The 18,395-nt window shown below is 37.4% G+C and overlaps 1 protein-coding gene across 19 annotated transcripts in view; it reads right to left on the bottom strand.

Moving 5' to 3' along the window:
* The window catches only part of LOC105484451 (RAB GTPase activating protein 1 like), a 796,528-nt gene that overhangs the window by 21,659 nt on the left and 756,474 nt on the right, over positions 1-18,395 (bottom strand). For 12 of the 19 annotated variants that reach the window (XR_011607830.1, XM_071069690.1, XM_011746062.3 and 9 more), the window contains 2 exons: positions 16,629-16,721; positions 4,525-4,635 (listed from right to left, as the gene is read on the bottom strand). Coding sequence is in view for 18 of the 19 variants with exons in the window: in XM_071069690.1 (XP_070925791.1) it covers positions 4,525-4,635; positions 16,629-16,721 (204 nt within the window). In the remaining variant the exon portion in view is untranslated. Of the gene's footprint in view, positions 1-4,524; positions 4,636-8,857; positions 10,716-15,472; positions 16,289-16,628; positions 16,722-16,850; positions 17,014-17,805; positions 17,902-18,395 lie in introns of those variants that run through there. The other 7 variants (XM_011746064.3, XM_071069700.1, XM_011746063.3 and 4 more) reach the window with 5 other exon arrangements.

Genomic DNA, 18,395 nt, shown 5'->3' with positions numbered 1-18,395 from the left:
AAACTGAACCAACTCTCTCCCTGTAACTGCAGCCCACTGGTTCAGGTTCTACCCCAGAATGTTTGAGCCCTGCTAAAAAAGAAGACTACAACTAAGCCTTCCTCTTAACAGGACACACAGCAATTTCCACTTTGTGAAGAGACTGATCCTTTCATAATGTTCATCATGATACTAAAATAAATGTTCTTTTTCAGTTTGGTCTCTGAAACTTCAGTTTGGTTTTTTCAGTTTAGAGCCATCTAAAATTTTAACATTTTGCAAAAATGTTATAAAGTAAATGCTGGTCAGGCGTGGTGGCTCACGCCTGTAATCCAGCACTGTGGGAGGCCGAGACGGGTGGGTCACCTGAAGCCAGGAGTTTGGGATCAGCCTGGCCAACATGGTGAAACCCCATCTCTATTAAAAATACAAAAATCAGCCAGGCATGGTTGTGGGCACCTGTAATTCCAGCTACTCGGGAGACAGAGGCAGGAGAATTGCTTGAAACCAGGAGATGGAGGTTGCAGTGAGCCAAGATCGTGCTATTGCACTCCAGCCTGGGCTACAGAGGTAGACTCTGTTTCAAAAAAAAAAAAGAAAGAAAGAAAGAAAGAAAAAGAAAACGGGGAAAAGCACTTCTCTGAGGAATTTTTTTCAAAAACACCTAAATGTTTATGCTAAGAAGACCTATTATTTTTATTTGCACATTTTCTGCCAGTCTTCATTAGGTCAAGATTAAGGCAACTTCACTTATTTCTAGAGCAAAATCTAGATATCTAGAGCAAAAGGCAAATAAACCCCAATAAGGAGGAAACTGCAATAGAGACTTGGTTTCACCGGGTTCCCCAGGCTGGTCTCGAACTCCTAAGCTCAGGCAATTCACCTACCTCAGCTTCCCAAAGCGCTAGGATTACAGGCATGAGCCACCGCGCCCGACAGCCTTCACCATAATTTGACAAGATTGAGAGAAACATTGTCATTATCAAGTCTAAACACTTACCAACATCTTATAATGTCTCACTGATATTGAAAGTTCTAATTGCAATCAGGGCTTCTGCTACACATATATGAGAGAAACAAGCACTGCAATGTATGATTTAATCATGAATCAACCAATAACCTCAGCAAAGACTCAGCCCTAATACCAGAAATGAGGATCTTTGAGAAATGATTTCTGAAAGAAATAACCAGGCCAGTCGTTCAACTTGAAACAAAACAAAATAATTTTCCATTTAGTCCATGTAGCTTCTGGTCTAAGAGAACTTGCTATGGTGAGAGGGAACCTAGACCCCTGGTCCTCAGCAGGACAGTACTAATCATGTCTCTTCTCTTTTGTTCCTTGCAAATAGGGAAGGACAGGAAAGGCTTGAAAGCAGATAGTAAGCAGACACTGAAATGGAGATGTTGTACGTTTTTTCACTTCTAATCACTGAGAAATCTTTATTTAAGGAATCTGAAAGAGGGCAAGTTCTCAGAGAGGAAGGCTCTGTCAGAGGCAAAAGCTGAAGAGCCTTTGGTGTCCAGGAAGCCCAAAATTAGCACTAAAATGGTCAGAGTAAGGAATGATTTATTTTTGCAAAGTACCTAATTTCCTAATTCATGTTTGTTTGCTTACATGTCGTCTTAAATACAATCTGCTTTCATATTTGTTTAAAGTTTGCCAGTGTTTTGCTATTTTAGTTAAAAGATCTGATTTTCATGAACTGGGAATGGGAAAGTACTGGGCAAACTGGGTGAAGGCCTGCAAAGCCACTCTCAGGCTAGGGCCTTTCCTAGAAGACTGGTGGGACAGGTCACTTCAACTGTAGGGACAGCTTTTTGGCAGGCAAATAAACCCCAATGAGGAGGAAACTGCAAAATCAGAAGTTAGGAGGAAATATGCATGAAATAGCGTTTTTATTCTTTCATCTAGATTCTTTCATCTAGATAAAAAGCTCCAAAAGGGAGGGCCCAGGTCATATTTACTTTTCTTAAAAGAGAGGGAGAGTCAAGGAGGGAAGAGGGGAGAGGAAGAATGAAGGTCTGATGGAACCTTTTCTTCAGGGGCTGTTCTAGCACTCACATCATGAGTTACCCCGGTACTCAATAACCAATTACTTCAGGAATACCTATAATGGCAGTCACTCCAGACTGACTCACATAAAGGATTCTCTTGGTGAATAAATGATTTTTAAGATAATTTTTTTTGGATTAAAGTTATATATATTATTTAGTATTATATTCATATATAATATGCATATTATAATGTTCATTATTTTTCTGATTTTTAAAAGTTCTAATCCTCATTTTTACTTAACCTATGGTGGTTAGGTAATTTAAGGTCTTTGTATAAATTCTAAATGGGAAAAAAACTATAAAGATGAATATAAAAATCAGATTTAATCTTATCACCCAGAGATACCTGGCAGTAACATTCTGATGTACTTCCTTATGGGCTTCTTCCCTATCTAGGTATACTATGGTCCCCTTCCCAATAGGATGACCCAGTGCCAGCCAGTAGCCCTTGAAATTTAGATGCAAACATTATAAGTGTCTATTGTTTACAGAAAAAAAGTATTTTTAAAAAAACTACTTTATCATTATTTTCCCATTAAAAAAAAATTATTCCAGAAAGACAGTCAAACTGTCACTCTCCCCTACTAGTGAACATAGATATTATAATATTTCTATTTTCCATTCTTATAAGTAACACTGCAGTAAACAACTAGTATATACATTTTTTTACCAAATCTTTTTTTTTTTAGCTTTACAAGTCAGAGGATCTCTAGTTTCCTCATCTATATAGTTTTCTCATTTATGAAATGGAAGATTAAAATAATAACTGCTTCCTGGAGTCATTAGGGAGATTAAATGAGATGATGTTTATACATTGCTTTATTTAGTGCTTGGCACATAGTGGGTATATAGTAAAATTTAATTTTATTATTGCTTAAACCTTTTAAAGTCTTAACACATATTACCAACTACATTTCCCAAACAACTTTGAAATTCTCCTTAGCTCATTTCACTGCATCCTCACTGAATCCAACTGTTTAAAAATTGTTTCATTTAGTCAGCCATCATAAGAAAATTATTAATGGATAAAAGATTCAAAATGGTAGAATCAAGCCCATTTGGAAAGTTAACATAGAACCAAGACTTTCATTATAGCACTGATTTATCTCAACAGTTTCGAATACAAAAATACGACCACTGAGTTAAGGCTGAATTTACCCTGACTGAATGGAGATCCTGCTACCTTCTTTGGTTCTGACTCTCCTAGTCACATATTTCTTATATCACTTCTCACAGCTTCCAAATGGGCGGGCTAAAGGAGGTTTGTAGTTAACAGGGCCACAACTTTTTAAAAAAGCATTCTCTGGGCTGCTTTTTCTACCTTCCATATCGTGTCCCAAGCAACACAGTTCTTGTTTTTGTTTTTGTTTTTGTTTTCGAACTCCTTTTAGTGCCAGTTCTCTCAGTGTCCTCCTCTCCCAGATACCGCACTGTTTTCCTGAACATGGGTCTTATCTCCAACTTTACTATGGTTAGAACTTTTGAGCCACAAAATTGGCTATCTATATGGGAAAACAGGAATTGTGGCAGGGGCCATTTTCAGCTGTCCTTTAATTTTAAACATTTAAGCAGATTTATGTTATGAATGAATTTGTATTTTTTAATATTGTCAATGCAAACTTACACCACAGGTAATGACTCTTTTACAGACTCAACAGTCTGCGAGTCAGTTTTTCTGACCCTCCACTGTCTGTTGGGAATATTTACTTTGTAGAAGTCAGAAAATAGAGTGGTAATTTTAAATCTGCACAAGACTGCTTCCATATTGCCAACTATTTCTGAAAATGCTAGCAAGAAAAAACAGGAGGTCCTAAGACTGTCAGCTTAGTTGGAAAGAACAAGGGAATGCTAAATAGTTTAAGGTCTTCCTAGCAACAGCTAACATTTAATGAACACATACTATTGAAGTGCTTTACTTATTTGTTGTATCATCTCTATGAGATAGATACCTTTTTATATCTATAGACAGCTTAAGAACTGCCCGGGGTCATATGGGTCACAAGTGGTGGTGCCAGCATTTACAATAGGGCAGTCTGGCTCTCAGCCACTCAGATGCCTATCAATCTAACAATCCAACTCTTAATGTAGGTACTTCATGTAAAAGTTCACATTTATTCTGGAGAAGAATTCTTACTGGAACAAAGAGTAAGGTGCCTACTGTTAGAGTGGCATTAGTACAGGTATATTCTTGGTGACTGATGTTCTCAGATAATTATGCTGACAGCCATTGGTTCAGGAAAGGTATCAACAGAGACATAACAGAGTTTAGAGGTATAAAGAAAGTTATGTCACACATGCTATTTAGAAATGACCCAAACCTTTCTCAAAGGCTTGTGTTTTCCACTCTCTCCAATTAACACAAACTGTCCCTGCCACTCCTCCATTCATCAAGAACAAAGTCAAGAACAAAGCAAGCTTGTGGGGGCAGCGGTGAGGGCAAATTGGTCTTTGCCCTGAGGAAGTCATCACAGTCTCATTTCTAAAGTTTACCTGATCCAAGTCATTCCGTAGAGCAATTTTGCTTGTTACTAGTTCATGGGCGAGGTCATCATTCTCTTGTTCCAACCTCATGCTGGCCTCCTGTAATCTTCGGTTCTCCCTCTGCAGAAAAAGAACAACAGCCGGAGGTGGGCATTAGTGTCTGGACATACAGAAATGAATAGAACTAGTGAGGAAAAACAAGCAACAAAGTGAACTTTCAAAGGTGTAAAAAGGAGAAGGCGCAAGTGGCACAGGAAGGCAGGATTGCTGTATGGGAAACAACAGTGAGTTTAGCTAGCAATGCAGATGCGGTTCTCTACCCGGTGAAACTTGTCCCTTAAACTCTCAAGATGGAACTTCATTATAAAACATGTGCCACAAAGAGCAAACTTTCTGAACATACCCCCCCAATCCTGTGAGGTTTTTACATAGATCTAGAACACAGACACAAGCAATTCTTTATTTCAAACATGCACGGTAGTCTCACCCTTGACCTCAAGAGAAACCACAAGACACAGTAGGAATGAAACAGGGGAAAACCACTAGACATTTCTTCAAATTGTTTTTCTAAGACAGGTTCATATTGAGTATATTTAAGAGGATTAAATCAAGAATCATGACACATGGGTTCATGACTTTGCTAACAGTCGACATTTTTATTCTTTGAGTAAGAATATATTTACTTTTCTGAACACCTATTTTTGGGTGACAGCAATAGTCATATCTAGTTTTGTTGTTTTTAAAAAAACTTCAGAGTAAAACATTCCAGGTAAAATAAATTACTGAGGGTTTCTGCCCCCCAACCTTGAAAAATCTGAAACAAAGTTACATGATAAAAAAACAAAAACAAACAAATGAAAAAAAAAAAAAAAAAACCCAGTCACTAATTCTTATGAAGCAAGGTCTTTCCTTAACTAAACACTGTGAACTTGGTATGTTCACAACTATTTTCAGAATAGTTATTTCATGTCTTCCATTCCAAAGTATCAAAATTACTTTCTTTGCTACTGTTAACAGTTATAGGAGATTCAAAAGACAGCTGACAGGAAAGACTAATGTCACGAGACCTTCCTGTTTTTCAGATTTACTCTCCTAACAGTGTTTTCTGCAAAGGTGGCAAAAACCTTTTTTTTTTTTTTTTTTTTTTTTGTCAAAAACCTTTGACAAAGCAGTGACACAAAACTAGAAGACAAATATATGTTTTGGAAGATAGTTTATCATAGCATACCAGGCAATGTGAAGTTAATTTTATCTTCTATATAACAACCTGGTGTTTGCTATATTGAAAGAGAAGACAATTTCTTTCTTTTTCCTGTTTTTTAAAAGAAGGGCTAAGAAATATTGCACCTTGATTAACCAGCCACCAGGGCCCATTTCTGTCTTTTTTTTTTTTTTTTTGGAAAAAAATTAGAAAAGTTGGAGTATATTAAAACATTATTGAAAAACATATCTAGTAAAAAAGATAAAAACAATCCCAAATCACTTTCATACTTCAAATAAATTCACAATAGAATTCGACTCAGTGTTAAAATACTGGAGAAGGCTGGATGCAGTGGCTCGTGCCTGTAATCCCAACACTTTGGGAGCCTGAGACTGGAGGATTGCTTGAGCCCAGGAGTTCAAGACCAGCCTCGGCAACATGGCAATACCCCATCTCTACAAAACAAATTTTTTTAATTAGCTGGGTATAGCTGGGCGCAGTGGCTCATGCCTGTAATCCCAGCACTTTGGGTGGCTGAGGTGGGCGGACCACTTGAGGTCAGTTCAAGACCAGCCTTGCCAACATGGTGAAATCTCATCTCTACTAAAACAAAATACAAAAATTAGGCAGGTATGGTGATACACACCTGTAATCCCAGCTACTCAGGAGGCTGAGGCAGGAGAACTGCTTGAACCTGAAAGACAGAGCTCGCAGTGAGCCAAAATTGCACCACTGCACTTCAGCCTGGATGACAGAGTGAGTGAGACTCCATCTAAAAAAAAAAAAATTAGCTGGGTGGTGTGGTGTGCACACATGATCCCAGCTACTGGGGAGGCTGAGGTTGGAGGATCACTTGAACCCAGGGAGTCAAGGCTGCAGTGAACTGTGATCATGCCACTGCACTCTAGCCTGAGTGACAGAGTGAGAACCTGTCTAAAAAAAAAAAGAAAGAAAGAAAGAAATATATAATAACAGGAAATGCTTACACTGCCTTGTAGGGGGGGAAAAAAAACCCCAATAAATAACTGGAGAATCTCATTATAAAAATATAAACAATAAATATTAACTGTAGGTAGTGAATTTTCTTTACTGTTGTCCTTTTCCTTTTAAAAATGTTTTCAAGTTTTCTACAATGAATATATATTTGTAATAGGATTTAAAAAATAGTTTTATTCAGGAAAAAAAAATTCAGAATTTTAATTCCATTGGAAGGGATAAGATGCCAAAATGAGAAAAAAAAAATTTTAAGTCCACTTCTGTTAGAAGGTCATATTCTACACAAAACCATATTAGATCCTCCTTTTTGACCAAGATATAATGTAACTCCTAAGAAGTGGTGCCTTGCTAGGAACTCTTTCCCCAGATGTTCCTGAGAAGACTGTGTATGCTCTTGTAGAGGCAACTTGTACTCATCAGATTCTGTCAGTTCCCTCAATCTACAGAAGTTCCACCCTCCCACAGAAGCATAATAAATGTAGAGACTAAAAAACAGATTTCTAAAAAGCCAGAGCTTCTACAATGAAATCTTTCAATCTTTGCCCAAGTAACACAATTTCTAGCAGGGGCTGGAGAGTTAGCCTTTATTTCTGATATATCTATTACTCCTTTTCATGGAAAAAAAAAAAAAACTTATATACTTACAGGAAACTTAGATTAAAAAAAAGATTTGAGAAGCTTTTTCAATAAATTTCCTTCTAGCCAGGAAAGAGTAACAATACCAGCACAATTTCAACATGACATATTTCACAATGCAGCTGCTTAGCCAGGGAAGAGATTTTTCTCATTTCTTGATAAATCTCTTCAAGAAACTAAGATAAGACTACTTTAATAGCTATACCCGAGTTAAGTGTCCTATTGCTATTGAAATTGTACTTGTATAACCCCAAAGTACAAAAACCTCCCTCGACTATTATGTACATTACATCCATTTGGCACAAGTGAAAATGTTGCCACTACCAGTTTTTCAGGTTACAATTATATGCTTAGAATTGAGTTAAAGTAACCTCCAGGTAAAGTCATAGGATGTTCGTGGAAAAGTACTTTGTTCAAGTATTTAGAAATCATACCAGGTAGCTACTTCACTGTTGATTAGAGATAAATGTCTGATGGATTATCTGTTATATAAGAAAGAGGTATGAGTTCAGCTGAAATTCTGACTAGTAACCTCTCATTACAATGACTGTTGCAACTGAAACCCTTTCTTACAGACACACACTTAAAGGGGCAAGGGCAAGGGTGGGAAAAGATTTGGGAGAAACTGAGAGTCTCGGTCCCTGCAAAGCAAAATAGCCTAGAGGGCACGCCTACTTGCTTTTGCTTTAGCAAGAAGCTTCAATTTAGTGTCTGCAAAGCAAGCAGCACAGTGGGAAGTGTCAGACTCCTGCTCTGCACTCACAGACAAGTGGGAAAGCAAGCTACGGGGCCAAAAATGCAGTATCATCCTCCAAAGTATGAACCCAGGGTGAGTGCTACTGAGCACTACAGTGAGACCCTGCTACTGAGATGGAGATTTTCTACAAAGAACTTGCCCACACTTACCTACTGAGGGCTAAACAGAGCTTATATTACTTGGCTGTCTTTTACAGTTCTTCTCAAGGAGCCAAAACTGTTTTCAATACTGACCCATTCCAGAAAAAGTTTGCCTGTATTCTAGAATGGAGAAGAGAGTTTGGTTTTGATGGTCTTGGGAAAGGTAGTAACCCTGCTTGGTTCATTTTGAAATGTTAACAAGGGTTGCCCATGGGAGACAGACTTAAAGTCAGCCCCAATAACCTCAGTCAGCCCAGAGAAATTCACATGCTCTAAGTTTGCACAAGCAGATGTGCTGACTGCTCAAAGCCTGTAAACAAAACAGGCAAACTGGTTCCCTCTTGCCTTTCAGAAAAGATTACAGGAGACACTGCTTACATAACTCTTAACATTCACATCACACTGTCTGAAACATATCCTCCCCATCTCACACAACTGACACCATTTGAACAAAAAGCAGATAACAACTGTCCTCATAGTTTCACCCCTTATGGATAGGAGATGTACAGCTGGGAAAGTTTGGTTAGTAACTTTTGGGAGGAGGATACTGCATTTTTCAAAGAGACAGACACCAATGTTACAGACATACATAGATTTAAAAAAGAAACTTACCTCCTCAAAAGTCATAGACCAACTACCGTTTTCAATCATAGGTACAAAGACAATTAAAAAAAAAAAAGAATATCCAATGAAATTGAACACCTACTAAAATATTTATGAAATGGCAATAACAAAAACAGACACTTCTTAATGCTCTTTTGCTTTTCCTTCGAGTGTCATATAACTCTAAGTTCTCTCTGTGACTGCAAACATTCAATGGAACAAAGTATACTTGAGGCAGCCAGTGGGCAAGTCTCAACTCAGGAAGACTCATATCCTCAAACTCCTCCCTCTCCACACTGCTGTTTACAGTTTGCATGAACGACTAAAATGCTGTATGTGGAACTATTAAGGAACTACGGTGTGAGGTGTTGATACTGTGTTGTTAAAGCTGGGTGGAAGGAACTTCCTTATATGACAAGGTCAGAAATCTTGCAAAATAGTTCATCTTCAGACAAAAGAATGAAATTGCTGGGCAGGGTAATGCAAAAGAAAAATGGATCCTGGATCTCATGTGTTCCTGGGGGCTGAAGTCCCGGTGAAGCAGTTCAAGGGATTGTGAATGTCATTTATTCCAAGATGAGAAACCAGAGAAATGTGAACTGGTAATTAAAAGTAAAGAAACTAAGCTTTAAAGGAAAAAATGACGAGGAGGGAGGTGGCTTTATAAACCCTAGCTCAATATTTTGGGTGTTGTCTGCTGCTATGATGAATTCTTGGCACATGGTTTTAAAGCCTTTTAAGGGTCAGGAGAAAATGTTTTCCTAAAAGACTCAGTGCAAATTTATTAGCAACAACACACTCAATGCTCACATATTTTCTTTTGGATACCTCTTTTAAAAGAGTTGACAGCTATCATATTCAAGTTTTCAAATGCCTACAGATAAAACGTTTAAATATCTATGTTGTCCTTAAATGAAGATCTGAGAAAGAAAATATGGATATTTGAAGCTTTTTACTTTACTCATCACATCCAATTTTATCTTTGTAGTGGAAAATTTCAAATTTTTAAATGTCAAACTAAAAACGAAATCTTGTCAGTAATAAATGACAGCTGGCCAAACAGACTGCATTTCTTTTAGCACTTAAAAAACTATCTTAGATTATACTCTTGCACAGGGGTCAGCAAACTTCTGGTGTAAATTGCCAGACAGTAAATATATTAGACTTTGCAAGTCGCATGGTCTATGTTGAAATTTCTCAACTCTACCGGTGTCATACGAAACCAGCCACACATAATAAATAAATAAATAGGTGTGGCTGTATTCCAATAAAACTTGGTTTACAAAAACTGGCAGTGAGCCAGATTTGGCCTATAAACCACAGTTTGCAGATCCCTGCTCCACTCTAGTACACAAATCAAATTTTCAAAAAGCAAATGCATTCTAGATGATATAGAAACATATTATTGTCAGGTAATTTTCTCAGTAATACTTAAACGGAAAAGAAAACTTTCTAAAAATTAATGAAAGTTTCTTGAAAACTCTGACGATCATCAATAAACATACTAGAAATTCTTAGTGTGCTGAATGCATATTCTTCCCCCAAGGGTTAAGTATAAGGGACTCAAAAGACCAGCATTGTTAGAAATCGCCCACTCCTGATTAGCTATATTGCTTGAGAAGCCAAAAGGATTTAGTTTTGCATCTTCACCATCCTACAACAATGAACTCTCTGGGTTATCCAAGCTCAAAGAGAAAGTGGAAACCTTCTGAAGTGTATCATTAAGTTATCATAGGCATATAGAAACCAACCTCATGTCTATTACTATTCCTTAAAAGCACATTATTTCATAACATAATATTTCCAAAAGCCAACACAGTCTCTGTGATGTGAAAAAATAATAAAATGTAAGTTTATTTGCTCTGGCAGAAAAACATGTTTTTTTTTTTTTTAGATGGAGTCTTGCTCTGTCACCCAGGCTGGAGTGCAGTGGTGCGATCTCAGCTCACTGCAACCTCCGCCTCCCAGGTTCAAGAGATTATCCCGCCTCAGCCTACTGAGTAGCTAAGACTACAGGTGTGTGCCACCACACCCGGCTAATTTTTGTATTTTTAGTAGAGAAAGGGTTTTTACCATGTTGGCCAGGTTGGTCTCGAACTCCTGACCTCAAGTGATCCACCCGCCTCGGCCTCCCAAACTGCTGGGATTACAGGTGTAAGCCAACGTGTCCAGCCAGAAAAATAATTTTCAAAGATGGATTCACTTATCTTTACTCCCCTGAGTAAGAAAGGGTCCAACACCAAAAAGGGCCCAACAGTTTTTTTAAAAAGTCTACTCCCTCGTTTTTATAGGTTAGAAATGTATCCTAATTTAAACTTTTCTTCATTTGTTAAGTTTAAAAGAAATGTGATAATTGCTCTAAATTATTGCATTAGATATGTAAGGATGGCAAAAAAGTACAATTAAGCTTTATTTCAAATATTTCATTTGTATTATTTTCACTATGCATAATAGCTTAATTTTAAATTACATGTAGGAGCAACTGCTCTACAAAAACTAGTATGTGCAAGAAAAAACTGGAAACATAGAGGAATCATTTCCTTTGTTTAAATTACATTTTGATTTTAAAAATTACTATGTTTAATCTCAAGAACGAGGTTAAACATTCTAAATTTAATGTACTGAACATGGATAAGACACTTCAATTAGAAATTATGTATTCATAATACTATCTGTGTCCCAAACCCAAGACAGTGTAAGCATTCCAGATTCTTTTAGTATTTTCCCATCTAGAACAGGTAACCTTTATTATGCTTTGGGAGATTCACTGAATTTAATTAATTAGCTCTGTGTGTGTGTGTGTGTGTGTGTGTGTGTATTTATTTATTTTTGAGATGGAGTCTCACTCTGTCGCCCAGGCTGGAGTGCAGTGGCATGATCTCGGCTCAATGTAAGCTCCGCGTCTCAGGTTCACGCCATTCTCCTGCCTCAGCCTCCCAAGTAGCTGGGACTACAGGCGCCAGCCACCACACCCGGCTAATTTTTTTTTTTTTTTTTTTTTTAAGTAGAAACGGGGTTTCACCGTGTTAGCCAGGATGGTCTCGATCTCCTGACCTCGTGATCTGCCTGCCTCCGCCTCCCAAAGTGCTGGGATTACAGGCGTGAGCCACCGCGCCCAGCCATTTTTTTTTTTTTTTTTTTTTTTTTTTTGAGACAGAGTCTGGCTCTGTTGCCCACGCTGGAGTGCAGTGGCATGATCTTGGCACATTGCAACCTCCCCTTCCCAGGCTCAAGCGATTCTCATGCCTCAGCCTCTCGAGTAGCTGGGACTACGGTTGCTTGCCAGCACACTCAGCTAATTTTTGTATTTTTTAGTAGAAGTGGGGTTTCACTGTATTGGCCAGGCTGGTCTGGAACTCCTGACCTCAAGTGATCCACCCACCTCAGCCTCCCAAAGTGCTGGCATTACAGGCGAGAGCCACCATGCCCGGTCAATTAGCTGTGTTTTTTAAGGCTTAGCTCACATTTGTGCAAATAGTTCTTTAATTAAACCAGAAAAGCATATCATTCTCCAAAGGTAGATGAAGGCTACAGATCTCCAAAAAGTACCATCAACTGATACCACCACTAGAAAACTTTCCTCACAATAGAAACGATTCATCTCTTTAAGATAGAAAATATTTTAAGGTCGGGCGCGGTGGCTCACGTCTGTAATCCCAGCACTTTGGGAGGCCGAGATGGGCGGATCACGAGGTCAGGAGATCGAGACTATCCTGGCTAACACGGTGAAACCCCGTCTCTACTAAAAATACAAAAAATTAGCCGGGTGCGGTGGTGGGCGCCTGTAGTCCCAGCACAGGGGAGGCTCAGGCAGGAGAATGGCATGAACCCAGGAGGTGGAGCTTGCAGTGAGCCAAGATTGTGCCACTGCACTCCAACCTGGGCGACAGAGCAAGACTCCGTCTCAAAAAAAAAAAAAAAAAAAAAAAATTTAATTTCTGAAATTGGTAACTTCGCTTATTAAGGGCTTAGTTACTAGTTTCTAAAATACACTAAAAACAGCTACACATATTGATGAATGTGTGTTTTCTGGGGAACCTGTATAAAAATGAAAACATGCTTATTTCTACAGCCAAATCGTTATCCTAATTTCAGCTTATTAGAAATCAATCACTAAATTTACAAACCAAAATATTAGAGTAGATAAAGAATTTTACACAAATCTGGTCAGGTCCAAGTTAAGAAGGAAGATAAAAGAGATTTGAAATAAATATTCTACATTGTTCTTCCAAAAAAGTTTCCTTTCTGTCTCCTGGAATCTAGTCATGAAGAGAAACAGAAAGAATAAAGGCTATAAAGCAGTCATTATGGTGTTCACTGAGTTTAAAATATAAACCGATGCCAAGCCCAGGTAGCACAGGCAGTGCATGTATATGTGTGTATGACCTACGTATATATGTTTATATCTGTGTGTATACATACAATGTACAACATATGTTCTATCTGGAAATTAATGGGCTTCACTAAAAACTAATGTACCACCCACTGTGTTGGCTTTTATTCTGCAAATATGAACACATATAAGATCAATAGTCACTAATTAACTCTAATTTCAACAGGAAGCTCTCCCTCCTGCAAAGCTTCTAAACAAGTACCTCTGGTGTGACTCAGGGTTCATGAAAGGAAAAGGGTAGCCTAAATGACAATCCTCCTGGAATATTCTGCTTTTTTTTTGGAGATGTAATTCACATGCCATAAAAGTCATGTTTTTAAAATGTGCAATGTAATGATTTTAGTATATTCACAAAGTTGTGCAATCATCACTACTTCCTAATTCCAGAAGATTTTCATGATATGTGGAGCTTTAAAATTTAAATTTATACTAACATTATTTCATCTCTTTCTTTGTGGTTGAGATTTAAGTGTTGAATAAAGGTGACTATAGCGATATAACCTGAGCATGAAGATATTTACATATGTCATAAAAATAGACATCAAACACATGTTTACATAGATATAGCAAGAAATATGACTGTTGAGAGCTACATCTACATTGTTGGATCTTTAATCCCACCTCCAGGTTCCCTGTGATAGCCCTTTTACATATGCCACCATGTCTAAGAGAAATAGCATTGAACTGAAATACCTCTTAAAATATCTTATTATATAACATATGTGGGCTTTAAAAAATAAATTCCCACAACCTTCCTAACTCTCTTGTCATATGGCAAGCTAGGGTATGGAAATGACTTTTCAAGCAATATAGATTCTAATGTTGAGGAGGGGTTGTCACTGAACTGGTGCAAGTTCTCACTCAATGCCCTCAACGATGTTCCCAAGTCAGTCTTTAAGAGTTTACACTAACTGGGTTCCCAGTCCAAGATCTATGAGTTATAAAGTGCTCATTCCCAGGACAGAGATCTTATTCTTCACAGGATTAAACTTAGAAGATGTAAAAGGTATTTTCTAACTTTGCTACTTTAATTAAGATAATTGTAATATGGCTTCTTAAACTACATATTGATCATCTTAAAAACCAAATATGTTGATGGTTAGAAACTTATATTGTTGACTGCCACCTTGAAGGTGTAATTATAATCTAAGAACTATAAATTTGCCAAGTGTATTACCAGGACAAATGCCTAGACATTATTAAAAGAGTATAGAGACATTAGATGAATGTACTGACAAGTTACCACAATAATCTAAAAGAAATAGTGATAGAGGGTATCAGATAAGTACAAATAAGAAGCAACAATACTTGAACTTAAAAAGTAATGCCTGCTTTCAAAACAAAAAGTTTAATCCTACCTTGATCTCTCAATAAAAACTATACATACTGATAATCTTACATGTTATAAGTAATTTAAAAATAATGTACATCTTACTATTAATGTATACATACCTGCTTTGGCACAAAAAATGATTTAAGACACAATAACAAGTTCAATTCCAGCCTGATTTTAAATGTACAAATTTGGTCTTCCATTTCTCTCTTATTTTAAAGCATTCTTCACAGAATTTATTCACAACAATGGTAGTAATAAGAAAATCAGAATGATGTTAGCAAAAGGAGAGCTTCATTTTGGATGCTTAATAATAGTTTATAATTACTACCTTCCAGCCTTTCTAAAGCAGCATGCCATGTGATTTACATTAAAAGTTGGTTTTATTGAGGGGATGTTAGTGGTGAAAATTAGCTTCAAACATTATCTGTAAACACCTTATCTGTTAATAGTTACCTGCTATAGAAGTATGTGGGATTTTATCATCAGATCTTGAACCACTTCTATAAGCAAGGGGAGATTATTAGTTGGCAACACTTGAGAGAAAGGAGAACAATCAATAAGGGACTAGACGGGAAGACCCACATAAGTTGGCATTATTCTAGTAATAATTGCATAATTTGTAGTAGTAGGCTTCATAAAATAACAGCCATTTATTGAATGCAACTATGAGCTGAGTCCTTAACATACAGCATCCCTCATCCTTGTAATAATCCACCAAGGAAGCAGATACACTATATCTTTTACAGATAAGGAAGAGGTTCAATAACTAGTCCAAGATGCTGAATGGTGGCATAGGGATTAAAACCCTCAATATGGAGTCCAAATCCTGTGCTCTAAGAAAATGAGCAAGATTTGAGTTCAGGTCTGTCTGACTACAAAATCTACATACTCCTACCATGTTCCTCTGTACACATCCCGTGTTATTCAATTCAGCAACAGAGATAAGATATTCTGTGTGACTATGCTGCCTATGTCCAGCTCTGACCACATAAAGATAACTCTAGTTACAAAAGTGGAGGTCATCCCACTGTGGGTGATTTAATTAATAATGCCACACAGTCCATTTATTGGCAGGACATTTCGGCACTGCTGCTCGGTGCTGAAAATACAGTATTCTTTTATCTTAGTGTATTGATGTGGAGGGAGAAGGAGCTATTATGTATCTGTATGAGTCTGAAAAATTAAAGCATGTTGAAGAGAGACAATATTTTACTTGGAAAAAAATAAGTTGGAAATAAGTGTTTCCCAACATTGCATCCTGGGAAGTGTTGCTAATTACCATTGAAGAGATTCACAATTAACGAACATATTAAAATGAAATTATTTTGATTCTGAAACTTCATACTATAAGTCAAATATCACTGTTGTTCAAAAATTCATTTGTGGAAATAAATGTTGCAACAAACACCATTACTGTGCTCAATATACCTTTGTGATTTTTATTTTTCCTTCCAAGTGAGTTGGTATTTTTAACATTTGCTACAGATAGAGCAAGTTTGAAACATCCTTGTGTCAGTCTTGGAACAGTTCACCTGCTAAAAGTCTTTGTGGATATGACCATGCACAGATAAAACAGTACTTTGCCATTTTTCCTTTTTGTTTCATTTTTGAAAGTAGAAAGCCACTTTCTTTTTCCCCTCTCTTTCTCTCAGCTTCTTATGAAGATTCCCAGTATAAATGCAACAGCTGGAGTTACCTACAAATATACAAACTGAAAGAAAAGAAATATTATGGTTGGCTATTTGGGAGTCTCCTGAAATGAAAACATACCTGGACAGTTAGCATGATCAGAGAGTGTCTAAATCACTCGAGGAGGAACAGAGGGAATTGAACTTGCCACAACTGCTGCTTTAAGTAAAAAAAAAAAGAAAAAAAAAGGTACTTTACTGGGAATGGTGGCTCGTGCTTGTAATCCCAGTTACTTAGGAGACTGAAGTGGGAGGATTGCTTGAGGCCAGGTGTTCAAGATCAGCCTGGGCAACACAGCAAGACTCAGTCTCATTTAAAATAAAAAAGAAGGTACGTTGATAGGTGCAACATATTTCTCATACCTTGTATCTATCCATTGGGTCTTCCTGTTGCAGCTGACTCTCTCGCATTGTCTGATATTCTTTCTCATATTTCTTCAGCTTCTTGGTTGGTACCTGCAGGGATTTGAGGAAAACCATGTTAGACAAGGGCGCCATTTATGAAAAAAAATTCAGATGTGTTTGCTAAATTTCTGGCATTCTAAGGGAACATGCCCAACTCAAAGTTAGGAGAAAAATACAGACTCCAGAGTAGGGGTTGGCAAACTTTTCCTGTAAAGGTCCAGGCAGTATGTATTTTAGGCCTTGTGGGTCACATAGTCTAGGTTGCAAAGATTCAACTCTGTCATTATTACACAAAACCTGCCATGAGTGATACCTAAACAAATGAGTCTGGCTGTGTTCCAAGAAAACTTAATTTACAGAAACAGGCTACAGTTTGTCCACCTCTGTTATATATAATATTGCTGATGTCACAACCTTCTCTTGTTAATGTATTTAATAGTGCTATTAATTTTAACTTTCTTAAGTATAATTCACTCATATCCTTCTATTATGTTTAAAATGAAAATTATTATTTTATACAAGTAAAAAATTTAGCTACAAGAAATATTCTAAAATGGCCTGGGCATGGTGGCTAATGTCTGTAATTCCAGCACTTTGGGAGGCTGAGGCAGGTGGATCACTCGAGGTCAGCAGTTTGAGACCAGCCTCTGGCCAACATGGTAAAACCCCATCTCTACTAAAATTACAAAAATTAGTTGGGCGCGGTAGTGGGCATCTGTAATCCCAGCTATTCTGGAGGCTGAGGCATGAGAATTGCTTGAACCTGGGATGCTGAGGTTGTGGTGAACCAAGATTGCACCACTGCACTCCAGCCTAGGTGATAGAGTGCGACTCGGTCTCAAAAAAAAAAAAAAAAAAAAAAAGAAAAAGAAAAATATTCTAAAATGGAGTTAGTATACTGAAAGGTTTTACTGTTTGACAATGAAAACTCAAATACAGAATCATTGTGCTGTATGAGATAATAGAAAGTCATCTAAACAACTCATTTATTTCTTGCGAAAATTATGTCATCCACAAAAGACAGTAGTTTACTCTTTTCTGAAAAAAGACTAGAATCCTATGGACTCTTCAAATTTTAAAAATAAACAAATAAGCACGGCATAGTATAAAAGCCCTCAATAAACAGATATTTAACCTCTCTTAGGGGACAGTGGTGCACATCTATAGTCCCAGCTACTTGGGAGGTTGAGATGGAAGAATGCTTGAGTGGACAAGTTCCAGGCTGCGCTGCACTGCACTATGACGGCCACTTACTCTAACCTGGGCAACAGAATGAGACTCAGTCTTTTAAAACAAACAAACAAAAAAACTCTCCTAGCCTCAGTTTCTTCGTCTAAAAAATAGCAGGTAAATAAAATTTCTACCTCATAATGGTGTCAGGAGAATTAAATGAGTTAACAGAGAGGTATCTAAAACAATGCCTGGTTCATGGACATTTTTAAATTTTTTTAAAAACAAGTATTCAATCAAAACTAAGGTATTAGAACTTATTCTGTTCCATAATACATATTAAATATACTTTTAGTCTTTCTTTGGACAAAGTTATAGAATTCCTTTACTTATTTATTTTATTTTAACTTTTGTAGAGATAGGGTCTGGCTATGTTGCCGAGGCTGGTCTCAAACACCTGGGCTGAAGTGATCCTCCTTCCTCAGCCTCCCAAAGCACTGGGATTACAGGCATGAGCCACTGTGCCTAGCCCATGATTCCTTTAAACATCAAAAC

Source organism: Macaca nemestrina, chromosome 1 (assembly GCF_043159975.1).
Source record: "Macaca nemestrina isolate mMacNem1 chromosome 1, mMacNem.hap1, whole genome shotgun sequence".
Lineage (NCBI taxonomy): Eukaryota > Metazoa > Chordata > Mammalia > Primates > Cercopithecidae > Macaca > Macaca nemestrina.
Note: the sequence above shows the minus strand (reverse complement) of the source record. Positions and strands in the feature narration are given on the sequence as shown.